This window comes from Rousettus aegyptiacus, unplaced genomic scaffold (genome assembly GCF_014176215.1).
Source record: "Rousettus aegyptiacus isolate mRouAeg1 unplaced genomic scaffold, mRouAeg1.p scaffold_m13_p_3, whole genome shotgun sequence".
Classification (NCBI taxonomy): domain Eukaryota; kingdom Metazoa; phylum Chordata; class Mammalia; order Chiroptera; family Pteropodidae; genus Rousettus; species Rousettus aegyptiacus.
Window position 1 is genome coordinate 139,601,983 of NW_023416306.1, and position 13,111 is coordinate 139,615,093.

The window sequence follows — 13,111 nt, forward strand, 5'->3', positions numbered from 1 at the left end:
GGATGCAGGATTTCTAAGAAGACTCTCTTAAATTCTGACAATCACCCATGATAAAGTATGAACTGTACAAATGTAATATTAATACAGATTAAAATATGTATAAGACACACTATGGAAGAAAAAGCCAGTATATGCTTCTGGTATGAATAATTATTATACAATAATTATTATAAAGGACTACCGAGTTAGATTCTGAGTTTGCTATTAGCTAAGGCAGATGGGAAACATACATTCCTTAACTTTTTAAAGTGAGAAAGTTAATATGTTCAAGTCTTTACATAAAAATTCCTTACACAAATGTTTCATGAGAAGCAAATAGTGTGGTAAGCAATAAACGTATCCAGGCTGCAATCCCCCACTCCACCTCCACACTCCTCCCTCCCTCCCTCTCTCTCTAATTAATCCCATGAAATTCCACATGAGCTCTTTATTAGGGCTTGAGGGAGGGGGTCAAATTACTTACTTTTCTTCATTTCTTCGTTTCCTTTACATATAGTTTGTTTCAGTTGTTCAATCCTCATCTTGCAGGACATTATTTTCCATCTCTTAAAAAGTATGTAATAAATATCAGAAACTGGTCTCTTAAATTAAAATGATTATCTATCTGGTATTGCTACCTAGTTGTAGGTATATCTTAGAAGCATAATGAAAAAAAGACCAATATACTTGTACTTATAGCTTTTGTAACTATGGTGGATTACAAAAAAAGACAGACAATGTTATTCTTGTTCAAAACAGGACCTGCTAGGAAATTAAGAGTGAAAGAGAAATTCATATAGTTCTTTTGTATAGTGTTAAGGAGCACAGAGAAAAATGTTGAAGGATATTCTCTTGATATGCTCTGTCTAAAATATAGCTAGTGGCAACAGGTGGCTATTTAAAAGTCAATTAAAATTACATAAAATAAAAAAATTCAGGTCCTTACTCACACTACCCACATGTCAAATGCTCAACACCACTTGTGGTGAATGACTACCATACTGGTTTGTGTAGATACAGAACATTTGCATCATCACAGAAAGTCTGATTGATACATTGCTCTAAACTCTTAGTGCTAGTTACGGAGGAGACCATTAACACCACTGTATTATCTCACCAATATAATAAACAAATATTACTTCTGAAATAATTAACCTACTTTCCATTTAGAAAAAAAAGTGCAGCTTGCTGCCAGTATTAATTTAATTTTACATAAATACACTTTGAGGCTGAAGCAAATCTGACTGGTTTTCAATGTGAAAATAAAATATAAAACCCATTTTTGGAGTTATTTGTAAAGAGAACTTGTCCCTACTCCTAATGTAACAGAAATGTATTTAAGTATTTAAGTCAAATTCATCAAATGAACCTTCGGCTAACAACTGTTCGAGAATAATGTTAACATCACACGTAGAAATGCTATGTTTTCTAGGATTTGACATTCTCAGTGGTTGAGAATTACTATATTTTTTGTAAGTGGTAACACCACTACTAAAAACAGAATGCTATAAATAGAATGATGTCATTTGTTTCCAAAGACTATCGATATACTAGAGTGATGTGAAAATAATAACAGCAGCAAGATATTTTGTGGCAAACATTGGGGGGGCGGTGGTAAAGTTAGGACTGTAATCTTCGAGTTATTTTGGGATAAATGCTGTAGCCGCATGTGACACTGGCGAGTATTCTCAGGGCAAACGGGAAATGGGTTAAAACGGGAATAAAACAGAAGTTTGTAAAAAGTACATAACTCATGTAAGATTTTTTTGAAAAGCCTCAAACAATTGTATGAAACATGAAATTTACATTACCAGGATTTGGGTACAGCTTCCCCCAAGGTGAATAAAAGGATCAGTGAAAATGTGACCTAGTAGTTAAAAAGTATAATTATCTAGTCTATTATGCCTCTGTAAGTGTGGTTAATTAAACAACACTCAAATGTTTTCAGTGTTTAATATCTAAGTAGTCTGATAGTACAAGATACACAGTAGATTACAGGGATGTTCTGAAGAGCAAAATGTTAGCCTCTCCAATGGAGTGAGGAGACATTTGAAAACAGATTCATGGGGACTGGTGGATTCAGGAATAAACTGGCAATGATATGTCTTCACTTTTAAGAGGTATTAGTCTTTAAGAAGCAACACTTAAGTTTTTGATAGAAAAACAGGTTTAGGATTCTTTGTAAATAACCTTTTCTGATCTTTTCCCATACAACATATTTTGTTTCTGCAATGTTCAGAGCATGAACAGAATTCACTTGTCACAAATATTCTTTATTATTTAAAAATTATGTGATGCTTATTATTGTGAAAAAAAATTACACATCACAGAAGAGAAAAAAGAAAGTGATTGTTAGCCTGACTCCTCCCCATTCCTCAAGAGTAATCTCAATTAAGGTCTGGCATCCATCTTTTCAGATTCTTTAGAATAGATGTACAATTAAAACAGATATTCACACAAATAGAACCATACTTCACTCTAGCCTACTTTTTGTTTTTCATTAAAAAATATATCTTGGACAGCACTCTTTATCAATACATGTAGACTGACATTCTTTTTAACAGCTACACAGTATCATAATTATTTACCTCATCCTGATTGATTAGCATTTAGATGATATATTAACTTCTCTACTAGTGCTGCAAACAATCTGCTTCTTTATCCATAAATCTCTGCATTCATGTGTATTTCCTTAAGAAAAATTGCCAGATATACCATATGTGCATCAAAAATAAAACCAACAAACCACCACCAAATTGTCCCCCAAATGTCATTGTATATTCCCACCAAAAGAGAATAAAAATGTTATCAAACTCCTTATTTTCATATGTATTTATTTTTCCCAGTTCATGTTCATTTTGCTTATAAAGGTCCTCTCACTCCCAGGTTACATCAACACTTTTCCATATTTTATTTTTATATTTTTATGAGTTTATGTTTCATATTTAATCATTAATCCATTTAGAATATGTTTTTATAGTAAGTTTCCTTAAAAAGATAGCCAATTGTTCTTATATTTCTATGTCAATACCAGACTTCACACATTGTCTACACAACACAATTAAGTGCCAATACCCTGTTTTCGGTGTCTAGATGACATATTTGAGAATCCTACATTACAAATATATTCAAAGAGAAAATTGCCAAAAATGATCAAAAATAAATTTTAATGCACAATGGTTTTTTAAGCTCTATCAACTTAAAAACATGTAATCCTAAGTATAAAGAATATTATTTAAATAGTTCTTACAGCTTACCAACTGATCTGTTATCCGTTTTCCTTCCATAGCCTTTAACACTCTGTATGGAGAAGAGATATGAGAATGAGCTCTTAATAAAATTTTGTGAAGCTCTAAAATGTAAAATCAACAACTTTTTAAAATAAGGTCTTACAAATGGTTAGAAACACCAAAGTGGGACTTAAGCATTTAAAAGTGTTTTCCAAATTCCCTGTTCTCAGCAATTTTTTTCTCATCTTTCCTTTTGCATTTCTAACGCAGCCCAGAGCTTTTCTATAAACATTAACAATAAACTTACATAATAACCAGAGCCTTTGTCCTCTGTCATAACTGAAATTTTCCATCATTCATAATTAATAATGATAATTAAGAGAATTTATGATTGAAAATGCTATGATCATCTCCCAAAGAAATGGCACAAGCCGATATCTATAAAAATTTGTTCCATGGAATGAAGTGTTACAGAAGTTTCTGTGAGGTGCACACACAACGTAAATATATATATATGCTTTACTGCTGAAATGTACAGCTAAAGCTTAATGGATTTCGTTAACCAATGTCACCATAAAAATAAACAATAATAATTAAAAAACAAGTTTCTATGATCACATAAATTAGAGAAATGACTAAGTTAAATAAATCGAAGCAGGTTTCTCTAATCGAAGCAGGGCATCTCGGAAGATTTAATCTGCTTATCAGTGTGTTATCTGACCTGGGGTGTGTCTAGAGAACAGTGACTAGGTCAGTTTGGGAAAGAGTGTTCTACTGGACAGTTCTCAAATCCAGAGGGTAAGATGCATCAGGGGTGCCTGTTAATAACTCATACTCCGAGGCCTCCCTCAGCCCTAATGAATCAGAACATCTGAGGATTGGATTTCAAGAATCCACGTTTTTCCACCATTACCTCAGTGAATGTATTCTGATAGAGATGAGATGCAGATCACACTACGCAAAACAGTGATAGAGAAGAAGGTAAATGGAAACAGTAACGGCTTACAGAGGCCACTATCACTCACTTGTCTAATATGCCTACTGTCCTAGGCCCATTTACTATATATAATTATCAGGGCCAGGGTTTGATTCACCTACCCAGTCACTGAGTACCTACTGTGTTTCAGACACTGGGTCGAATCCCTCTGTTTTCTAGAAACTTGATAACTCTATTCTGCTTCTCCCAGATGCGCTGCTCTTCCACTCTTGGAGATTATATCCTAAATTTAGTAAATTAGCAATCCATGTGTCTGCATACTACAACACTAAATTAAACCACATGGTGACTAAATAACCACCACAAATAAAAGCCAAAAGAAAACTTACTGTTTTTGAAATTCTTCTTGCTTGCTCTTAAGTTGACTTAACCGTTCCTTCTTGTCTATAAACCTATAAGAAAAAAAATCAGTGTTTTATTTATGCTCATTTTTTTCAGTTCAATGAGATTATGCAAATTAAGAGAGCCAATCTTTTCTGCAGACTCATCTGGAAATGTCATCATCTTCAATATAAGTACTATACACATCTTCTCAATGAAATGCACAAGGCTGCTTACCACTTGCTTATTTTAAAACTAAGTTCAAATTCTCAGCTTTATAATTCTTTCATGGGTTTATAAAATATGTTTATAGGTTTTCCCCTCTCCCAAGTTAAATTATTTTCCAAAACAGGCACATCACAGCACTGAAGTGAATGTGAATTCAAAGAAACTGAGGCTTCTGTTATAAAGGTAATTTTAATTGTTATGCTTCATTTAATCCTGTTCTCATCTATAAATTGGTTCCCTATAAATTTTAAAGTACATTTTTTTCTTACTGATTTTACTGCTAGTCATTGCAGGTTAAAAAGTTACTTAGTAAAAGTTACCAAAAGGAAGGGATACCATATTGTAGTTCATTTTCTCTTTGTCGGTCTTCTACCCTTGTAATTATTTTCTTCCTATTACCTTAGTTGGTGTTTAGTTTGCCCTCTCCTCTCCCTTTTTTTTTGTTTAAGGTGGAAACTCAAATCATCTATTTTATGCCTCTTTTCAATATTTAACTATATAAAGTTATAAATTTTCCCCTAAGTATTGCTTTATCTAAACCTACAGTTTTTGAAATGGTGTATTTTCATTATCATTTAGTTTGAAATTTCTAATTTTCCATTTCTTCTTTGACTCATAAGTTATTTAAAAGTGTATTTTTAATTTCCAGAAACATGAGCTTTTCTAAGTAACTTACTGTTGTATCTTCTAATTCGATTCTGATATGGCTGCAGAACATATCAATTAACTTATCAGGCTTTTTCTATGTGCCTGCAACTTATAACAAAGGATCTTCAACAATATTAAGAAATCTAATGATTTCCGCTCTGTGTACTCTTGGACATATTAGTTATTTGTTATATGCTTCCATTTCCTTGTATCAAAAATGAAAAGCTAACATGTTATTTATTTCTCACTAAAGCAATGTGGTGATTCATGTTCCCATAATCTGAAGGAAACAACAAAATGACAATACTCATCAAACCATACAAACAAAGGACAGACATGGGGATAAAATCTTGCTTAGACTTTTAGAGGCTATAAAAGTTCTCCTTTCAGATCTGTTGTAAAAATGCCACTCCACTCTGCACTAAAACAAATTGGGATGACAAACGACTCTACCCAGTTTTATATAGAGCTGGTTGATTCTCTTGGGCTTTGTTAAAAAAAAACAAAAGCAAAAACAAAAACAAAAACAACACAGATGACAGCACAAATAATAAATGCAAGATAAATTCTCCTGCATTGAACACTTCATAGGTCATGTTATCCTTCATGAAGGAAATTAAAAATATGTTCTATTAAAGCTAAGCTAGCAGATGATATCAAGGAATGTGGCCAGGTCAGCTTTTCAACTGCTCATCAGCACACTCATCCATTCTCTGCATTCTTCATCCCGCCACTCATGGAAATAGGCAAAAATTCATCTCACAAGTCTGTGCTTTCTCAATATAGTTTCTAACAAGTAGAAAGATTAATAGACAGTCATCATATTTAAAACACACTTAATGATACATGTTTCATTTTTAAAAAAAAAAAAAGGAAGGGAAAAGGAATCCTTTTTTATGTACTGTCTTTCAAGTTAGGTTTACTATATAAAATATCTTGTAACTTTTCCCATGTCAGAACATATAAATCTATCTCATTCTTTAACAAGTACACAGAATTTCATTGAACACACATCATAAAATTTATTCATATAAATTCCTACAGAACACTGCCATTGCTTCCAAATTTTCATTATTATCAGTAATATTATAAATGAATATCCTAGTGTACAAATCTTCATAAACTTTAAGATGAGAAATTTCTATACATTAAATAAATTGTTGGGTCAAATATTTACATGCAAAATTCTGGAAGTTATCTTTAACTTCCCTTGAATCATTTCATATAATTTCCAACCCAAACAACTGTAACAGAACCAGTTTTCTCATAATCTCCCCAAACAGTGCACATTTCTTTTTAGTCTTTGCTAACCTGCCTCCCAAGCCATTCTCCCAAAGACAGTTCATAATTTATTTATTTGCCTTTATTTCACTATTAGACATGTTGAATGCCTTTTTCTATCTTATTGGGTACTTAATTTTCTTTTGTTATTCCCTTGCCTTCGTCCTTTGTTCATTTTTCTAGTTTTTAAGGGTTGCTTATTAGGGAAATTAGTCATTTTCTTTTCATACATCTTGAAATTATTACTATGCTTCTTTTCTATTAAGAATTTCCCAACTTTTATGCAGTTACAGTTATCAATTTTTTAATGACTCTAGTTTTTGTCTTGTTTTCTGACAGGAATCTGCCAGTGAACCTGTACCACATATCATGGCTTTCATAACACAATTGCTTATATTTTCTCTCTCGAGTGAAAAATGCTTCTATATTATTTACCAAACTCCTCCATATTTACAAGATTTGTTTTTTTTCCCCTAAAAAAGCAGTCCTTTAAATTGACTGTTGTTTCCTAAAGTCATCCATACTTTTGCAATTAATTTTTTTCCCATTAAAAAAAAATACTCCCTTAAATGACTTTGAAAGTGTCCCTATAATAGAGGCTGATGGGAACTAGGAGAGGGATGGTTGGTCACACAGAGAGGTGGTACAAGAGACGGCACACAGTTCAGGCTTCAGAGGGAACCTTCCTGAAGTCATGCCTCTCTGGGCTGAGACTTGGGGATGAGTTAGAGTTGGTGCTGTTAAGGGAAGGAAAACAGTATGGAGGTTCCTCAAAATATTAACAAGAACTACTTTATTACCCTGCAATTCCACATCTAGGTATTTATCTAAGAAAACAAAAACACTAGTTCAAAAAGATATATACATCTCTATGTGCACTGTAGCATTAATTACAATAGCCAAGATATAGAAGCAACCTAAGTGTCCATCAACAGATGACTGGATAAAGATGTGGTACATATATATGATGGAATATTGCTCAGCCATTAAAAAAAAAAGAAGAAAGAAATCTTACCATTTACCAACATGGATGGACCTAAAGGGTATTAAGTAAAATAAGTCAGAAAAAGACAAATACCATATGATTTCACTTATATGTGACATCTAAAAAACAAAATAAAGCCAACAGAAACAGATTCAGATCTAGAGAACAAACTGATGGTTGCTAGATGGGAGGAGGGCTGGGAGACTGAGTAAAAAGGGTGAAGAGATTAAGAAATACAAATTGGTAGTTACAAAATAATCAGGATATAGTCAATAATATTGTAATAACTATATATGGTGCCAGATGGGTACTAGACTTATAGGGGGCGGGGTATCATTTTGTAATTTTTATAAATGTCTGACTACTATGCTGTACACCTGAAGCTAATATAAAAAATATTGAATGTCAACTCTAATTGAAAAATAAAATAAAATAAATAGTTCCTAAACCAGCAGGCAGATGTTCTTGGTGCTACAGTCTCTGGGTATCCTCAGATTAGATTCCCCATTCCACTCCTACACCTATCATAAACCTATAACTGATTTCTTTCCAGTTTTGACTTCAACTTGTCAGTTATCTATTGGGTAACGGTGCTATTTTTGGTGTCAGATAAATGCGTAACCTGGAAAATTATATTCCTGTTAAAAGACCTATAATTTAAAAATGTTTACCAAAGAGGATCATGTTGAGAGTACTGCTCTCAGTCCTCTTCATCCCTTAAAGAAGCACACAAGTTAAAAGGCGGACGAAAAAGCAGAGAAGAAAGTGGGACCGAGGTGAGAGATGAGGAAAGGATCGTGTTGGTGAGGATATAAGGTATAAGGAAACTTCCCACTGAACAACAAAAAAGTAATGAGTTTAGATATTTTTCAACCAAACTAATACTGTCCACAAAATTATAAAGAGTACATGTTCTCTTTTTAGAAGTCAAAGGAACTAATCATTGTGAGAGTTAATCTTTAATACCTAGTCTTCCTTGAACTGCTAAACCACTAAAACCTGTATACTCAGCCAGTCTATTAATAAAACCTGAAAAAACACATTTACGAGAACTTTGATACACATTATCACATTCAAATCTATGTTGGCACAGCTAATTTGTCCAGTTTACTGAAAAAAAAAAAAGTTAAACAAGGGTTTTTTTTAACTCTGTTATATAAAGCTCCATCCATATTTTATTTCCAAGTGGTTTCCCACAGTTAGCAAGGGGTTTTTCATAAAGTAAAAGAGTCTGAAAGCAAAACAGAGAATACAAAATTTTTCATAAATATTGAAGAACGTAGGCTATCTCACAATCAATCTTTAAGCAGAGATCCTCTCTTATGTAACTTGCTAGAATATTTTATGCAGATAACTGCACCCAATGAGAGCTTGTTAAAAATGATCTGGCTGTTCGGACAGTGGTCTTGGGTCTCAATTCTTTCATCCTAGTAGATACTGGGAATTGTTCTGGTAAGGAAGGAAAACAAACTCCTCTTCTTAGGGAATACACAGTTCAAACAGGGAAATATAGAAGTGAAATGAAGCTGGCTGAGCAGACCACTGTGGCAGTCCTGCTGTCCCTTGAACTCTAAATTTTTTATTTCTCAATTTTGAGTGGCTCTGGTATTTACTCTTTATTTTTTTTTTTTGGTCAGAAAAAGAAATCCACTAGTACACATCCCTCTTCTGAAAGTTCACTTTAATACTCAGATTTAGTCAAGTTCTATTGCCTTTACCATTGCTTCAATAATATGCCTACTATGTGCTATCCATTGCCGCTGCACTAAGCACTGGTGATCTGATTTAACACACACAGAATTCAGGCCTTCATGGGACTGCATTCTGGATGCGAGTATCCACCTCAAATAATAACATTATACATTATGTTCAGTACAATGAGGAATTGAGTATTGCAATAAAAAATAGGGGGATATATGGAAGTAGGAACCTACTTTAGTGAAGGTCAGGAAAGACCTCAATAAGGAAGGGACATTTAAGTTAAGATGTGGAAGACAAGACGCCAATCAGGAGGAAAAGTGTTCCAGGCAGATAAACAGCAAGGGAAAAACCCCAGAGGTAGAAAGTTTCATGTGTTTGCAGATTTGAGAAAAGGTCCCTGACTATGTAGCAGTGAATATGAGGGAGCATGGCGTGAGTTTATTTTTTGAGTGCTTAATATGCATTATGCTAAGTACTTTAATGTATCCTCTTATGTAATTACTACCAGAAACCTATGAAGTTAGATATCCCATCATTTTCAAAACGAAATAAACAAGCATAGGTGAGCTTAAGTAACTTGTCCAAAATCACATAGCAAGTGGTAGTACTTGGATTCAATTCAATGCAGCAAGAATCCAAAGCCTACATTTTTAACTGAACCTTACACCCAAAGTTAGGTAAGCAGCAGCCGAATAAATACAGGGGGCTTTATATGCCATGGTAAAGAGCTTGAATTTATTTATCTCTTATTTTCTAATTAAGTTTTTAAATTTTATTTTAAGCTCAGTGGAAAGCCATTTAAAGGTTTAAGAAAAACAATGACATTATCTAATTTACATTTCTACAGTGGCCACTGTGTGGACAGTGAAGAGGGGTGGGGAGGAACTGTAGGAATAAAAAATAAGAAAGGAAACCAGTAAGTGGCCAGAAGAGAAATGATGGCAGTCTGGACTAGAAGTAAATAGGTTCAAGATCTATTTTGGAGCAGATCAAATAAGACTTGCCAACGATTTGGATTCATGCAATAAGGAAAAAAGGAAAAGTCTACGATAACTCCCGGGCTTCTGGCTTTCGTAACAAAATGGATCACGTTGGATAAAAATGAAATGGTTAGGATCAGACAAAGTTTGAGAAAGGGGGGTATATTCATTCAATCATTCAACAAATCTTTATTATACTTCTACTATGTGATGATACAACAGAATACAAAACTGATAAAGGCTTGCCCTCATACAACTTACATCATTGGGATAGAGGATAGTCACATATATTATTTACAGATATTAATATGTAGGTCATATTTGGTCAAAAAGAATTTCTCTAATGTATAAGTGGAGGCCTAAAGGAAACAAAGGAGGCAGCACTGAAGATTTCTGGGAGAAAAAGAGTTCCCAGAAGTCTAAAAAAGACTACAATGGCCATGAGGCAGAAGTGTTCTTGCTATGTTTGAGGACTAGCAAGGAGGCCAGGGTGGTATAACAGAGTAGGTGAGGGGAAAATAATAGGAGGTCAAAGGAGGAATCGGCAACATAGAACTTTGGTTAAGGATTTTGGCTTTTTTACTTTTGAGCAATACAGGAAATCCCTGAATGATTTCAACAGAGGAATGAAGAGCAGTGTTAGTCTGCTTACAATATGAAAATAACACTATAAAGGAGCAATGGTGGAAGCAGAGACTCAAGAAGCAATAATCCTTTGGTGGATCAGCCCACGAAGTGGTAAAAAAGACAGATTTATACAGTTTTTGAAGAATGGATGAATTTGTTGATGAGATTAGACAGGGTGACATTAACAGGAGTCAAGGAAGACTGGAAGTTTTTGAGGGAAGGAAAACTGGACATTTTTTTGGCCTGTACCAAAGAAGAATGAGATTATCATTTACTGGGTTGGCATGAGCATGGGAGGAACATATTTATGATGGAAAACAGTAAGTTCGGTTTGCCAGGATGGAGATACTTATTAAAAATTTAAATACAGATGTTGAGCAGGCAGCTGTTTTCTAGATTCCAGAGAGATGGGTTGGGAGATATTTAAATACCATATATGCTGAAGTCTGGCAGTCTTCAGCATATATGATATTTAAATCATGAGCATGTATGTAGGAAAATATATATAGAGAGAAGAGGATCCAGAATGGAACCTTCGAAAAACTCCATCAGTTAGACATTTCAATCTCATGACTAGTATTTTTACAATAAAAAAAAAATTGGTTTAATTTTTAAAGCTATTAGCAGTTTCTAAAGTCATCAAGTGCATCAATGAGACAACAATAAACTAAAAAGACTAGATTCCACAAATCTTGAAAGAGAAAGAAAGTAGCTGTTTTGATCAGAGGACTACTAGAAACTCAAAAAATTGCAAATACAGAGGTTACACAATCCAGTGGTTAACTGCATGGTAAATAAATTCGGACTACCTGGATTTTAATTCTGGTCCCTACACTTATTATCTATGTGAATTGGGGAAAGGCACTTACTATGCAGTTTCCTAAGCAATAAGTTGGGGATAACTTATTGGACTGTTGTAAATGAAGTAATAAAACGTCAGCTGTCAGCTATCATATTATCACTGACACTAAGTTACTGAAACAAAAGTTGGGAGAGACCCTTCAGCTAATAATACTAATTTTTCAGTTATCTTAACCAAAGACTCACAGCTGTTTTGATTTCAAAACATGGCCAAAACACGTTCCTGAATTCAGTTCTCTGAACTTAGAGTTTACAGCTCCCATTCTGGATTTAAAACAAAGCCAAAATACATCCCCAAACTCCTTAGCGTGCAAAACAATCGCGAAGCAACTAGCTAGTCCTAATTTACACATTAAAGTAAGCCTGTCTGCTAACAAGATCCATCTGTGTGACACAGGCTTCCAGTACCAAAAACCCTCTTAACCAGTTATTTGATTCTCCCCTGGTCTCTTTTCTAGAGAAAGAACGTGCTTTCGAAGAAAAAGGTTAAAGCAAGCTTTGAATGAGAGTGCAGCAAAGTGCCAAATATCCAACTCTATAGCAGCAACAGGGAAGACTTCTCGAGTAACCATCTATCCGTTTTCCCTAGTACCCAGGAGCACGGTGGGGTCAAACTCCTCTCAGGTGGATTAAGGGGAAACGGCGACCTTCTCTCATCTAGCCCCACCCCCGATCCTGTCCCCTGGGAGCAAAGCAGCATTTCTCTCTCCCCCTTCTCTCGCGGGACTCCTGGGTTCGGACCCAGGCCTTAGGCTCCAGTCTCCAGCCGCCGAGCCAGAGGAGACACCAGGGGAAGAAACAATAGGGCCGTGGCAGCCGCCGTACCTCTCACGGTCGCGGCCGTCGAAGTAGACGAAATCGCCGTTCTGGACACACTTGGCACAGGTCAGCCGCCGGCGGGTAGTGTTGCACAGCGGACACCGCTCGACCGCCACGTATAGCCCCTCCGCGTCGTCAACCGAGTCGACCAGGTCCCGGGCGAGTGGCCGGGGCCCGCAGCCAGGAGCCTCAGGCGCCCGGGCTCCCTTCCCACTGGGAGACGCCATGATAGTCTAAGAGCTGAGCCAGTCACGTGGGATTTTGTTTTCAACCAGATGCATCCTGGGCGAAGAGGAGGGGACTGAAGCTGTGCTGGGAGGGCGGGAGTCGGGAGAGCCTCTTGCTCAGCCTCCCAGAACCCTCGCCGAAGGCGTGCTGACTGCACTAACTCTTTTCCTGTCAGTTGAGGGGCAGCAGGGCGCCAAACAGGGAGAATTATGTTAGAGGGGCGAGT

At 35.5% G+C, this 13,111-nt stretch overlaps 1 protein-coding gene across 1 annotated transcript in view; it reads right to left on the reverse strand.

Moving 5' to 3' along the window:
• Window positions 1-12,894, reverse strand: part of ATG14 (autophagy related 14) — a 32,198-nt gene extending 19,304 nt beyond the window's left edge. Inside the window, exons 1-4 of the mRNA XM_016144871.2 lie at window positions 12,664-12,894; window positions 4,536-4,598; window positions 3,237-3,279; window positions 464-545 (exon numbers count right to left, since the gene is read on the reverse strand). Coding sequence (XP_016000357.1) covers window positions 464-545; window positions 3,237-3,279; window positions 4,536-4,598; window positions 12,664-12,884 — 409 coding nt within the window. The 5' untranslated portion in view covers window positions 12,885-12,894. The remainder of the gene's footprint in view (window positions 1-463; window positions 546-3,236; window positions 3,280-4,535; window positions 4,599-12,663) is intronic.
• Between the last annotated feature and the right edge of the window lie 217 nt (window positions 12,895-13,111).